Below are 15,545 nucleotides of genomic sequence, written 5' to 3'. Positions count from 1 at the left end.
TTTTTTCATTTACGTGATACTTCTTCTGAAAGCTTCTGTTCGCGAAATTTTGCCTTTCAGTTTGGAAATTTGCTCAATTAAAAGTTATATTTAGCCGTCGCTCGTGTTTAACCATTTGATTAATAAAAAAGTTTTAACTTTTACTTCATGCATTATTTTTGTCTATATAATAAAATTACACGGTGGCTTGAAGATATGAATTTTTTTTCTCGTGGTAAAAGCAATATTTTACTCATTCGCTGCGCTCATTCGTAAAATATTGCTTTACCACTCGAAAATAAAATTCATATCTTCGCGCCGCCGTGTGATATCCTCTATGTATATCGTATTGCAATACATGAAGCCAGTTACATGGAGCCCTGCTTTACAGTCACTCGTTATACAACTACAAAGCTAAAGGAAAAACGCGGTCAATTATGTTTTTTTTTTCAAGAATCTTTTTAGTATGGCCACCATGTTAATACGGGCAGAATTTTGTGGTCCGTTGATGAGCGGATTAAGGAGGCTTAATGCAGTTTTTTTTAATACAGTTTTTTCGATTTGCGCCAAAATACACCATAAATATGACCAAAGTGTTTTTTTTTTTACTGGTCACTTAGTCACAAAGGTTACCATAGCAACGATTGTCGTTTTCTTTCGCTTTTAAATTGTTCCGCAGTATTTGAACGCAGTTAGAGGCTGTGCCATTATCATCATGAGGGGGGGGGGGGGGGAGGGCACAGGTTAAAACTATAGCAAGGATAGGCAACGGGGGAGGGCTCAAAGTACAATAAGTCATTTAAGAGGAGGGGGGCTTAACATCAAGTGTTTATAGTTCTCGCTGAATGGCTTGATGCAATCTTGTTACTGATATACAATATGCGTGGCGCAAGCTCAAATAAGACCTGTGTCCTTCCAGAGCGAACATTTTGAGAGCTTAAAACACATCTTGCGAATATGAATGAACCAAGACTAACCGCAATAGCAAAATTTAATACAGAGGTGTCAAAATGTACTAACGGGAAACCGTGCAGATCTATCATCTCTACACATCTGCTGAGCGGCAGTCTTTCGACTCAACTTAACCTAAAATCGCCTTCTTATAATACAAGTGACAGAGCATAGTGCCCTTTCTAAACAACCTTGAAGCGTCAAAATAAATTGGACGACCAAATACAATTTTACCGAACGGCTTATTTTGTACAAAAGTCACGAAGTAGGAGTCTGTGTAGGCCTGTCATCTGTTTTTTGCTATAAACGAGTTCCAGTGCAAGCAACTCGGAGTCGCAATCAAGTGACTCAGACTAGTTGAATCGGATGGATTTGTTGAACACTGCTTCGTCGTTATGTTTGTTCCAGTTACGGATGTCCAACAAGTAAACATGTAGTATTGTTGTATATCTACGTCTAGAACAAACATTACCTCAACGAGTGCGTGGGAGGCTAAGCAATAACAGGTGATTGTATAAAAGAAAATGCTGGGTATTTTCACATAAACGGTGTGTGAAGGGGGGGTGTCATTCAAAACTTCTGACTGATCAGAGGGGGTGGTAATAAATTCACTCCTTAAGAATGCGGGTATTACCTAATATTTTCCTACTTGAAGCCCGTTTTCCAACCCCCTCCTAATACTTATTGCACAGTCCCTTATTCAAAATGAAATGTCTCGTTGTCGTTGCCATTCGCAGAGTTCTTTTTTTTTTGTTAAAAATACTTACACCATCAAGGACCATTTACTAGACACGAGAAAGTTTTTGCTTTAATTTGTTAAAAAAAAAGTTGTACAAAACGAACATATATTTGATAATTCTTTAGGGCTAGTGAGGGACGAGGAAAACATTTTGGGTGTCGGTTAGCAGCAGGAACAATATCACTTCTAGTTTAAAAAAAACAAAGCAAACGCTACACTAGAAAAACAGTACAACTTACGAAAGCTACCGCATTTCTGATGCTGGATTCTATTTGTTTGTTTACGTGTCTTGACGTTTTAAAGAACAGCATGGCTGCCATAGAAACATCAAGTCTTGCTGGTGACAGGCCTTAGAGCCAATTTATACCAAAATATAAATTATAGTTAATGTCTAACCATACACCCCAGTAGAGAGAAAAAATCAGGTCACTTCCGGTCATGGATCACTCTCCACATAGGAGCTACTGATGTCGGGTGATCCCGCTCAGCCAATCAGCATCTACCACGCACGTGGAATCTCGCACTTTATAATCACATGCTTAGCCGTGCACAACACAGTTCTTGCACTTTCCTTAATCGCAGAACCAAAATTTCCCTCCCACCCTTCCCTGTTTTATCCCTCTCTGTTGGTTTTATTAGTATGGTATAATTTCATTACCATAATTTTTAAAGTCATTATTTGGAGTTACTGTTTAAACCTTAGTTCTCACTGCAATACCTTTGTATTCTAATACATTTACCAGAGCTTCTTGTATTTCGAGGAACATAAATCTACTTGTCTCATTCCATAGTAGCAGGTTTGCAGAGGTTTTATAAATAATAAATGTGAGGTTATTTTCCCTCATTACAGTGCTAATTTCAGTTTGAAGTATTGAGCTTTAATGATGTTTAATAAAGATGGGTTTCGGGATGAAGTGCTCCCATAGAGGTCACCCTTTACCCCATGCATAGACTCTTATTACTCCTTAACTCGGGGGATTCGACCCCTAGAGAAGATTATCAACTCTACATACCCTCAGAGACGCGCACGTTTTTTTTTTTTTTATAAAATAGCTAAAGATAAAAAAATATAACTCAAGCAAGTTCAAGTTTTGTTTGCTGTCGTTTTTCAAATCAGGTGAGACATAGGTAGTATGCACGCTGGTATGAAAAACAAAACCAGTTATCTCTATTGTTCTTTCTAATTAGCATTCAACGATTCTCATTAGCATGCAAGAATCGAGGTTTAATTTGTGTAATCGCTCTCTTTGTCTCGAACTTTGACAACCAGTGCCGGGTCTGCGGAATCGGTATGCGGTCGTCTTCAAAAACACCAATTTTGACGTCACAAACCCGTTCCATTCCTTCCATTTCAATGTGCAGACATTCAAGAAACGTTTTCCTGAGGCTCGGAAAGCATTTTTTTAAATTTAATTTTACTAAATAATGGTTAGTTTTAGTGTTTGGTTGGCTAAAATGGCATTTTAAAATTTCAGTTTACTTGACCTTTAATATAAACAACCCGCGAAAAGAGCTGTGTTTGGACAAAGAATTCAGATCGTTAACGGAACATACTTCATATTTTCAATAAAGAAAATACAAGCGAAATATCTAAATTATTACAATAGCGTTAGAGGATAATCAAACTTCTCTGATATGCTGGTAGGATAACACATCTTGAGAAAAGAGTGTACTTAGAGTTTTAAGTAGTCAGCGGGCATTCCCAGTAATGCATGGTGCATTCTATACTTATCGAACCACCGCCAAAATGCCCATAACAGTCACAGTAGTAAAATAATTGATTATTGGCTGGGTTGACTTGTGTTCGAAGAAGATACTGTTGAGCGATGTTCGTTGAGCACGTTGCACCAACTATCCTTTTACCCTGTAATAAAAAAAATGAGAGATGGATATGGTAAAAACCGTCAATTGAAACCAGAATAGGACAACTGAATTTAAGCGGCCTACAAATGACAACGAATATTATATTTTACAATTATTCGCCTCGGGCTCTTTTTAATGTAATTTTCAATGAATACCAAAAACTACAAAATAACAATAGAAAAACGAAAACAACAAATACAGGTGCCCGATTGCATACGTATGAACCAGTTATGAATTTTGTCAGCAGGCTTGCTTTAATTTTCCAACTGCTTAAGTTGAGTACATTACTGCGATGATCCTTCATATGCTTAAAATGTATATCCGCAGTGCAAATATATGAATTTCATATATTCATTTCATTACTTCAGGTTATTCTTCGACTTTCAATTACCTAATTAATATCGATTTTTTTTTACGGAGATTCGAAAAAATAACAAGTTCAACTTTAATTCTTTCGTTCATTTAGCTGCGTAAAGATGGTCAGGTATTTATTTTCGTGTCATGAAGTAAAAAAAAAATATTTCTTTAGTCCTAAATTACAGTTAGTGTATAGTTTATTCGCATTTCTATTCTCTCTATCGATTGCAAATAATATGTACAGTAAAATTAAATAATTCTTTGCAGTTAAGATGCCATGTTAATTTTTTCACTCAAGTTTAATTATCTCAGTACACATATTTTACACAATTTACTTCATAGTTAGCTCGCTTGTACAATATTCATTCACTCGTTGTGAAAAATAAAGAATTCACTAGTAGACTAGTGTTTTCGTGTAACTCGTTTATTATATGCTAATGGACCGCATAGTTTTCTTATGTCTGTGTATAATAAAGCAATAAAATACTCGAGTGATCAGAAAACCTCAAAGCAATCAGTTTAATAGTTATTCAGAAAATAAATATGTTTTTTTCTCATTCTATGAACACTTTCAACACTTTTAACTCCTTTTGCTATAAGCCTAAATCGAAATAAAGCTGACGTTTTGTTCCAAACCAAAAAATCGATAAAATCATCGGTCTGGCTCAAAATACGCCAAATTTAGTCATTTCGCGTCGTTGTTTTTCAGAAGACAGCAAGTAAGCTTGCCATACGTGCACAGCTACTTGACTGCTCATTAAACCTTCTGCGCATGCCTTTTGTTTGCGAACAAAAAATTGTTTGCCGTTGAAGTTTGCTAAAAGCTCCCCAAAATGGATTGCGCGCCCAGACTTGTCTTACAGTCAAGTTTAATTTTATGGCTTAGTTTTTGTTTTCCTTTACGTGATTTTGAATATAAAATATTTACCTAAAATCGCAAAACAAATCAAGGCGTGACAAATTGTAAGCCCCGTTATCTGTTTCGGTTTTTACATGTTGTTAAAAGCTAGAATTTTAAACTGACTTTCAAAGGCAAATTTTCACACATACTTACGATTTGTCCGTTAATTTTTGTTTTCTTGCACAGTTCATTAGAATAATACACGGCATATTAGCAGATAAAAGGACGGGTTACACGAATTCACAGCACTCCACTCGCTCGCAGCATTTTCTCGTTCAACTGACCACGAGCTCACTATCCATATAGCAATCTTTATTGATTCGATATTCGCTGGTGTAAATATGATTTTGATCCGACTCGCCCTGAGCTCTGCAAAGAACTTTATTACAATGTAATTAATAATTTTAGAGGGCAATTAGAAAAACAATTAGCGATATCTTGATACTGTAACACTGCCGTTGTGAGTCGGCGTTTATCTCTGATTTAAAACCGGGTTTAAAAAGTTACAAAACACAGCAGAAAAACGCCTAAGCACTCAAAACAACCTATGCCTTTAAAAGGATATCACAGAATTCTTTATTGTATCCTGTAAATGTGCGTGTAACTTGAAGATGGAAGGTACAAGAGAAAATAGTCCATAGTCTGACTCCATTCTTGAGTTAGTGTTTTGAGTCTGTTTTAAAAACGTTGAGTAAACACTTACACTGGGTTCACCAAGAGTGACCGTAATTGGAGCAGCTGGACTGTTGTTTGTAACTGGATCTTGGCTGCCCGTAGACATACTATCCTTGTGTTCACACTGAGAAACGTTTCCCGCTCCTTGGGGTCCTTGTGCTCCAGTTGGACCCGTAGGGCCCTGTGAGCCGTTAAACCCTTGGGGGCCTGTGACTCCCTGGAGGCCCTGTGTCCCATTGATTCCTCGAGGTCCAGCTGGACCTATCGGTCCTTGAGAGCCATTGAAACCAGAAGGACCGATAGGGCCCTGGAGCTTACTCACGTTCGCTACCTGCAAGAGAAATTTAAAAAATTCAACTCAAATGTATTTTAAATCTTTTCGCTGAGGAAAATTTTTGTGTCAACCACGAGTAAACTGGATACGGCAAACTCGTCCTAAAGGACTGATTGAATGAAGCTGAGAAAAATTAAGGAATATTATCACATGCCGTGCTTCTTGCCGGCCCTATTTGTTACAATGGCACACACCAAATTGAAATTACGTTAAAGGCATAGAAAAAAAAAAAAAAAAAGAGAAAGGACAAAGGAAAGAATAGCCCTTATGCAAACTTACGCCAGACTGGCTAGTTTCACCACCAAGCCTCGCTTTCGAAGTGCACACTTGTAAATTTTATCATTAACAAATTCTCAATGCAGCAAAGTTGAAAAGGATATCTACGTGAAAACGGCACGAAGGTGGCCGAGGGTTGAGAATAATTCGCGTAAACGAGGCTTAGTGGTAAATTTTGAGCATATGACGTTATCATGCATAAGGCCTATTATTAGCATTAAAACGATACGTTTGGAATTCGCCCAAAGAAAAGTTTTTAAATTGCCTCGAGATAAACGAAAATCTATTTTTCTTACAACACGATGATAATCCTAAAAAAATTCTGGAAATGTTAACAGCTATAATAATTAACCTAATTAATATCTGTTGGCTTCTATTTTCATTTTTCTCTTTAAATATGGCAAAGTTGTTGCAATTAGGTGTTCATCGCCAAGTTAATGTTGACTGATTCGTTTATATATGTTAACAGTAGAATAAGTGCATGACAGAGACGATTCTTGAAAATCAATGGAAAGCAAAATTTGGTTTCTAAAAGTATCACTTATCTTCATTCTAAAATTCAGGTGAGGAAATTGAATGCAAACTATGCTGTCGCAAGCACAATTTGGCGCAAGTGGCAACATCTTCATGCCCCTTTCCCCGCTGAGGTCGATTTTATCCATAACAAGACGAGCAATGGTCGCACTTTGTAGGATTTTTCTATTATTAAGTAAAGTACTCGGAACCGGAGGAACAACGAAAGGAAGCAAAAATTCTATATCAATTTGACCAGTTTTGTGTAAGATATTGCACTTCTTGTGATTGGCCGTCCATAATTGTTTCCAGCTGTTTGAAAATAAGAACTGAAATAATGAGTAACATCATGTATAATAATGAAACTACTATCCAGATTGCTTTCTGGGTCCGCACTCTTCGTATTATGTAAACTGTACGGGTAACAACAACAACAACAACAACAACAACAACAACAACAACATAAAAGGGAAGCAACATTAACAGTACACTGAAAAACGTCGCCGACGGCAAAAGTCTCCAGGAGTTTAAATAGCGCCTATACACAATTTACTTATTCCTTATTTGTTAGTACCTTAATGGATAATGTTGTGTTGATATCATCTAACAGTGCTCTGATACTAACGTCTTCTTGACCGAGTCTCTCCGTTGTGCTGTTAAGCTGTAAGTGAACCGCAGCGAAATGTGATTTAAATTACCGAAACAGTGCCTCAACCCTTTACAGACGGATAGCCTTCTTAGTCTATCTGGGATAAGGGAAGGATTGCTTGACATTTCCGTCAACGACCTCAATTTTGCACAAGTAGAATATTAATTGAATACACTGAAAATTATTCCTTAGTGCTATTTTCCCTATGTATATGACAGCAACTAACTGAATCTGATGCTGCCAGAAATCTGCACAGAAACTACAAAAATATTCTCACCTCCATGTTTGTGTTTGAAATCACCAGGGATAGTTCATCCTTCGTCCAGTTCAATTTTTGCTCTAAACTGTTAAGCCCAGTGTTAACCTATCGCAAAAGCCAAAATTCGTTTTCAGTCAATTATAACAGGGACAAAAGTAATCCCAGTATGAAATAAACTGATGCAATATGTTAAGCAAAGCAAAGATATAAGAATTTATAATTACATAAGCAATTAATAACACATACAAGCTCCTCAAGGACCACTCTTACCGATATAAGAGAATTTTCCGTTTCGGTGTTAAAACTGTTGAAGTTGTCTTCTGTTCTGTTAGCCAACGTGTGTACCTCAGTTATAGATAAACTGATTTGTTCGATCTGACGAAGAAAAACAAATAGCCTTCGATATGAGTGACAGATTCTTATAAATGCAGTTACACATAAAATGAACATGTGCCCGCTGGGTACTTTGGGCTATAAAACAATAAATGCATTAAAAGCATGGGTAGTATCATTGTTGATTGATAATCTATCCGAGCTATGACTATCATTGTCAAAGTCGCGATGTGATTGGCTCTATGCTCAATTAGTCAAGCACTCAAATATGCTTAGACGAGACGTTTCAGTGACGGTTGGTAGTTTCCATTACGAGTCTTAAAATTAATTTTATGCTTCGCCTCTCCCTAAAACTCAGTCGATAAGAGTTCTTAGCTTATTGCTTAATATCCATCATTTTAAATCAAAAAACTATAAGGAGCCTTTTTTATCAATGTGACCAAAGCAGATGTTATTTTCACGAATAATCAACAGAATCCTGGAATAATTACGTACGTAGTTCAACAACCAGTTTATTCCAAGCAAGTGTTTAGCAATGAAGATTTTTCCCATCGTCGGCCTATAGCTTTGATAAATAGGCGGCTCTGCTCTTCATTTGGCAGGGATCAACACTATAATTCTGACTTTAATTCATTAGCTGGTACCATACCTGCTGAAGTGCAGTCGTGTTGACTTTTATAAGGTCACTTTGAAGCTTTTTATCATCCTGTGCTAAGGCCAGTACCTAAAAAGGCAATGTTATTTTAAATATACAAATAATATTTCATATAGAACTAGCAAAAAGAAAAAAAAAGGTAAAAATACTGGACAATGTAAAACCTATCGGTAGTCCCTTTTCGTGAGAAATTTGGTGCTCGTTAGCGTTTTCTAACGTGATATAACGTTTACATTATCTTAAACAGTAATTTGCTACACATACAGATGACACATCACCAGATTTGGGCACCCATGCCTCCCATGTCTGGGAACGTTGGCTGACTACATTTTTGAATTTATAACTGGTCAAGTGCAACCAGTTACCAATTTTAGCTCCCAGTGCTTGTAGCCTTCCCTTAATGTTGTTCCAGCTTGTAAAATGGATTCAAAATCAACGTCCAAATATGGCTTTTAAAATTGCAGAAATGAGCAAAGTTAGATTGAAAAAATCGTAATGTTCGGAACATTTTTTGGAAAAAGGCATTTTACCATTCTCTTTCAGGCCACATTTAGCGTTGATTTAATTTCATTGACTTTGACTTACCTTGTTTGTAAAAGTTTTGTTAAGCTCCGCAGTGACGTCTTGTAAGGTGCCAAATGAAGATTGAAGATTTTCATTGGTGGAATTTAAACTTCTTCTCAGTGATAGTAGATCGTCTTGGAGCTATGTATGATGGGGATAAATACAGAGTGTAATAAACAAAGCTAAAACAGAATAGTATTTTTATAATGGTATAGGATCCCACACATTATACCGGTAATTAATTAAACCGATGACACATACAGCACCCCACAATTGAAGTTACACAATATAGCGAACCGAATAACATCAAGTAATGCATGGCGAAGCCACGGAATATAATAAACGTACATAGCAATGCAGTGAAAAAAAACTCAAAAGTTTGACAGAGTCTTCTTGAGGCATTTTTTTATGATAAAATGGGGAGGGGGGTGGGAGGGGGTAAATCTTCCTCCTCCCTATTTAATTAGCTAATTTATCCCTCCTCCCTACATTTTTAAGCCAATAACCCGTCCCTTTATTCATTATTGAGCCAATTTTCTCTTGCCCCTTCATTTTTCGCCTCGATTTCTCCCTCCTCCCTAATCTTTTTTTGACTCCTCCCTAATCCTTTTTTTAGATTTCTCCCTCCTCCCTAATCTTAATCTATTTTACGTAACTGCCACCTCCCCCTCCCCCCCCCCCCCCCTTCAATGAAAAGGAATTTGAAAACGAAATTACAGTTGACAAACACAGGTAAAAGCAACAACAACAACAAACAAAGATTGTTTGCTTATAAGAAACCCACCTCTAATGTATTATTAACCAGTTTTTTGTTGGTTTTATCGAGGTCGCTTCGAGTTATTCCCAACATTGATGATAACTGGTTTGCTTCGGAATCAAGACTGTCAATCTGAAACGTTTAAAAAAATGAAAGTGAAAAACATTAAAGTCGCAAACGTTCCCATATGGGCTTCTTTCGAAATTTCTCTACATGCTCCGTTCTTTTAACTTCTCTTAGAATACTGTAGCCTTACACCTCACTCGTTTATATTTTTTCCTTATGAGGAAATTGCCAATCGCGTGAAATTTATTATATGAGAGGCGGCTAAGGGGGAGCAAGTTGGACCTTAATCTGTGTCTAGCTTTCATATTATAATTTTATTTGCCTTGTTGCCTTTCGTTGGATAGTTTTTCGTTCTAAAACCAAAGACAAAAAATATGCTACTAAAAATATACTATTTATTTTTGCTTTAATACCATTAAAGAAACCAGAGGAAAAAAAAAAACAAAGCAACGTAACTGACAAAAACAAAACAAAAGACAACAAAAGACATAAACTCAAACAGAACAAAAATAGACGAAACAACAAGCAATACAAATAAAACTTAAATCAGCTACAAAAGGTACCGTATAATAATGAATAATGATACCCTTGTTGCTAGTGTTGTGTTGACAGCCGTCAAAGAGTCCTGCAAATCGGAATCAGCAGCTTGAAGCGCACCTCTAGTTGAACTTAAATCTGACCTTAATTCACTTAGCGTTGCCGCTGTCTGTAAAACAAATCAACAAGTGTTAAGCTAGAAGTAAATAATGGACACATGCCTGTATTCCAATAACCGAGAACTGTTCTACAAAATAAAACCATCTTTTTCAGTGGTGTTCCGTGTTATGCCATGGGAACCATATATATGTTTATAGCCTTAATGCTAGGATGAGGGGAGATTCCTTTTAATTAACCATGCAATTGCGACAGTTTGCTTTTTTCCATGCTCATAGTCGTAATATACCATGGTTGAATGTTCAAACTGTCGTGAGTTCGAATGACATTTTTTTTCAAACGACGAAAGGGAGTCCATGAATCAAACAATTTTAATGAATACGAGCCTTACCATTTTAAAGGAATTCTCTGTACTATTTGTAAAATTGTCGAACTTTCTTTCTGTTTGGTTGGCCAAAGTAAATACCACTTCTAAGGTCGAGTCCAGTTGCTGTACCTAAAATGGTTTGCACATTATTTATTATTTTTTTATTATTAAATAAAAAGGAGGAATGATTTAATCACTTCATTTACAGTGTAAGTCGATTCATAAACTAAAATATCGAGATACTCATAGAGTAAACTTTCCTTTGGCTTAATATGTTCAGGATTTGATCAGAAAACTATATATAACAGCGGCAGTTCAAAAGGTTTTTTTTTAAATTTTAACTCATCCAACTAATTAAGTAACTATCTCAGTAATCGACTAACTAACGAACGAACAAACAAACAAACGAACGAACAGACCTTTAACGTAAAAGTTGTGTTGAGGACTGCTAAGGAGTGTTTTATGGCAGCGTCAGAGGACATCAGCTGACTCCTTGTCGTGTTGAGGTCATTTTGAAGTGCGTCTGTCTATACGCAAAAGTATAACTCAATAAGCACACGAAATAGGTTGGATTACACATTAATTTCAATTCAGGGTTAGTCAATGTAGTTTTTGGAAGAAGAGACGTTCTTTCGTCAGATTTTACTTTTACAGAGAACGTCTAATATTTTGACGTAATAAAGACCTCGTATTGCCAAAAATTCCTACATGTTGCCTAGAAAAATAGTTACAATAAGTCGACGCCGAAAACTGCATGACTCGCTACAAGTAGTTATAGCCTTTATTATTAATCTGTCACTTAGTTACAAACAAATTAAGGTGATGTGTTAAATAACAGTATTTATCGGTTTTTTAAAACTATGGCAGTAAATTTAGTGGGATTCCATATCTTTAGTCGTTACCTTTTCCTGGAGCGATGAGTTCACATTCTGAACTTTACGAAGTAGTTCTTTATCCATCAATTGAAGCTGTGCTTTAGTTGATGTCAGCTGAAAATAACCAGTATCAGCATTCAAAGTTCTTTTTTTTTAGTACAGTTCAGTACAGTGCAGTAATGGAGGATAATGCCAGAGATCAAATTGGTTTCCAGCATGGAAACTTTTATCAGAGTCCACCATTAGGCATTTGTACATATAATTTCAGGAGAGCATGCAAAATATGCCATGTTGACAGTAGCTGAGTATTTCGTAATACACTGCAGGGTCCCATTTTTGGAGCTAAACGACAAGAAGAATATGTAGGGAGATTATTAACCCCTTTTTCGATGGTTTAACGAATTTCTCGATCTTTGAAACTCGTAAAATACCTATGCATACTATCTATAAATCCATCGAATAAGCCAAAAGTATGCCCCTTACGAATGAATGGTGATGTGTTTACCTTGACACTCAGCGTTCGGTTCGTGTTCTCGATCGTGTTTTGCAATTTCTGCTCAGTGTCAAGCAACTGTAAAATCGTGTCATTTATCTAAAGAGAAATCAAATAACAATTAAATATAATACGCTAGAGTGAAACAATTGTTGCCACTAAATAAAGATATATAGAAACGTAGTGGATATTGACAATGACAACTGCGCGACAACAACCGCATTATTAATAGTAACAGCAGTAGCAACAACAACAACAACAACAACTGCCGCGACTAGACCTTTTTTTATCAAGTGAGCCGCGTGTTCCTATGATGATCATGCAACGATACAAAAATCTAGTAGTTGTTTTTCTTTTTTTGGTCGCCATATTGGAATTGAAAGTTTGATTTTGGTGAAATTTAAGTCCTCATTTGTCTTATGTTTCTTTAAGTGATCACTTTAGGCGACGGCAGCAACCGACACCATGCGGAAGACTGCCAAGGGGCGATTTCTGGCATTGTTATAGTGGCGTTGAGGAGGGTGAATATACAGGTATTTGATCAGCTAGCATGTTTAGTATTAGTAGTTCACATAAAGCTAAGTAACAAACCTGTGTGGTCAGATTGAATTTTGCTTCTTTCAGTGAAGAAGCTAAATCAGTATCACTCATTTGGAGTTGACTTTCCGTCACGTTCAGCTACAAAAATGAAAACAGTTCCGGTCACAGCTTCTATAATGAGCTCTGATAGTCGGTTCTTCTTTAGAGAAGATTAAGCCAGAACAACAAGGCATACTCAACTCAACAAAACCCAACTAACTCAGTTCAGATCAGCTCAGCTCAGCTCAACTTAGAGAAACTTAGAGAAACTTATTGGGATGTTGGTAATTCTTCCATATACAGAAGTAGTAATGTACTACACTCTGAGGCAAATTTGCCTTAGAGATGTAGTACATCACTACTGCCCGCCGACTGGAACAAATATGGGGACAAAAATGGATTCAAATATTGGAATCAAATATTGGAATCAAAACTGAAATTCAAGCCATGGAAAATCAAAACTGAAACAAAACTGAAATTCAAGCCATGGATTCAAATCTGAAAACCAACCCTAAAACAACCCTTTAATCAAAATAAAAAAAACTTCTTATACTCTTTTTTAAAAATCTTGGATCTTAGTGCGTTTAAAAATCAAATCGCTCGCTCTGCTCAAACCCTAGGTCAAATTAATATCCATAAGGATATGTTTCTATACAGGTTTCTGATATTTGATTTATTGAGCGTTTGTCATATCCAAAGCTGTATACCTTTTCTTCATATTTGTTAACAATTTGTTTACTCTGCCTTGTTATCTTATTTTCATTTACTAATGTAAGTTCTTTGATATCGCCCTTAACCATCTTAATCATATTTGTGTGATTTAGTATTTGTGAATTTTCGTGATTTAGTCTGAAACCTTTAATAACACATTTCTGTTTATTATTACCATATATGAAGCTATAATTTTTGGGTCCTCCTGAAACAAATGTATTATTTATAGATTCACCGTCTAATTCATCTGTTAAATCACCTAACATGTCACCTGTCTCGATTACATTACTATTTTTGGACTCAATATATATAATACTATCGGTATCAAAATATAATACCTGTTTATTTAAATAGTCTAGCTTTTCATACAACATTAACCGTGCACTGCTGGTCGTGAAACATGCAATGTATATATTCGTATTATAGCTGTTATCAACAAACTGATCTTTGTAAGTGTAGCTCATTTGCACCATTTCTTCATTTATGAAATTCATGTTTAAATTATCTATTGTGTCATCTAGAACTACTTGGTAAAATTCATTTATATCAGTTACGTATTTACACTGATTCATGTTATTTCGTTGGCCAAATTTGCCCCAAAGACTGTTTAAACACATCTTTGAAATGGCTCGTAAACCTGCATTTTCATGTAATTTACCTAATTTAATGTTTAAATTTTTTTTAACTTTATTTTTGAAAATAAATTCTTCTTTGTCATTTTTAAAATTATAGCTTGATGATTCAAGTTTTAGTTTCATGAATTTTTTAATGTATCCTTTGAATAAATCGTCAGATGACTCCTCAAAATGCCATACCTCATATATTTTTATGATATTATAACCTTTTTCAATGGCTTTATTGAGTTCATCGGATGTCCACGTTCCTATAAAAGACCGTTCATTTTCACTATGTTGGCATGTGTCTTTTTGTTTTGATTTAGCACATGATATACACAGAGGGAACATTAGCTTTTCAGCCTTTTCACATTTGATTTTCTTAGGTAGAACGGCATGGTATAATTCTCTTGGTGCCAAAATTTTACATTTTATAAAACCGTACCATTCCGTGTTATATTTATCTGGTGATATTATTTTTTTAGGATGACCAATGGGATATTTTTTGTAAAACTGAACTGTTGGATACAGGGAACAAAAATCAACATATTTACCACATTCGCCTTCTTTGAATTTATACAATAATTTGGTAGCATTAGTCCGACCGCCAAAGAAAGCATCTCGCGGGTTTAGTGGGCCAACCACTTCTCTATTCCAATCATTTTTATAATATTTTTGGAAACATTTATCATTTTTTAATTTACATTCCCACATTTCAATAAGATTGTAACCAGCAGTTGTTATTTTGTTATTTTTAACTTGTGTTTTATTATATAAAGTACCCATATCACATTGATTCTTATTATTGATTACATCAGGCTTGTAACAATCTTGGCATCCATGCCAGAAGCAACCTTGAAATTCATAAACACTATTTGTGGACTCACAAAAACCATCTACTTTTAATTTGTTATTGAGACAATTGATAACTTTTTCACCCCCTTCCAAGGCATGTTGAATTTTAATTTTATTTTTCTTACTTATGTAATCAAGCCATGCAATACTGACTGCACTATGGTTTTCTGTTTGAACAACATTATCAACCACAGCTATGGTATTTTTTGGCATATAATTCCCTCTATAAATCGCCATACAAACACCGGCTATTGTAATGTATTTTAGTGGATCGATATTTTCTTGATTCATGAAATCTTTCCTGAATTTCAACATGCAACGCCTTAATATATCGACGTCTGATCGACAGTAATCGATTAATTCATTTTTAAAATCGAAAACATAATTTTCATTAACACGATCATCATACCATTGTAAAAATTTTTGCCTATCATGTGATTTCATTTGGTTAAATCCATAATGATTTTTGGAAGGCATCTCTCCTATATAGTTTTGATTACAAATTTTGTTGAAAAAATGTGGGAAA

General features: G+C 35.6%; 1 protein-coding gene across 1 annotated transcript in view; it reads right to left on the bottom strand.

Moving 5' to 3' along the window:
- Window positions 1–2,997: 2,997 nt before the first annotated feature.
- The window catches only part of LOC144634230 (uncharacterized), a 30,613-nt gene continuing 18,065 nt past the window's right edge, over window positions 2,998–15,545 (bottom strand). The window contains exons 5-18 of the mRNA XM_078493130.1: window positions 12,852–12,938; window positions 12,273–12,359; window positions 11,795–11,881; window positions 11,312–11,419; window positions 10,917–11,021; window positions 10,458–10,577; window positions 9,833–9,937; window positions 9,070–9,189; window positions 8,479–8,553; window positions 7,767–7,871; window positions 7,515–7,601; window positions 7,163–7,249; window positions 5,494–5,796; window positions 2,998–3,533 (exon numbers count right to left, since the gene is read on the bottom strand). Coding sequence (XP_078349256.1) covers window positions 3,351–3,533; window positions 5,494–5,796; window positions 7,163–7,249; window positions 7,515–7,601; window positions 7,767–7,871; window positions 8,479–8,553; window positions 9,070–9,189; window positions 9,833–9,937; window positions 10,458–10,577; window positions 10,917–11,021; window positions 11,312–11,419; window positions 11,795–11,881; window positions 12,273–12,359; window positions 12,852–12,938 — 1,659 coding nt within the window. The 3' untranslated portion in view covers window positions 2,998–3,350. The remainder of the gene's footprint in view (window positions 3,534–5,493; window positions 5,797–7,162; window positions 7,250–7,514; window positions 7,602–7,766; window positions 7,872–8,478; window positions 8,554–9,069; window positions 9,190–9,832; window positions 9,938–10,457; window positions 10,578–10,916; window positions 11,022–11,311; window positions 11,420–11,794; window positions 11,882–12,272; window positions 12,360–12,851; window positions 12,939–15,545) is intronic.

The sequence above is a fragment of the Oculina patagonica genome, chromosome 13 (assembly GCF_052425735.1).
Source record: "Oculina patagonica isolate OP01 chromosome 13, crgOcupat, whole genome shotgun sequence".
NCBI classification, from domain to species: Eukaryota; Metazoa; Cnidaria; class Anthozoa; order Scleractinia; family Oculinidae; genus Oculina; species Oculina patagonica.
Note: the sequence above shows the minus strand (reverse complement) of the source record. Positions and strands in the feature narration are given on the sequence as shown.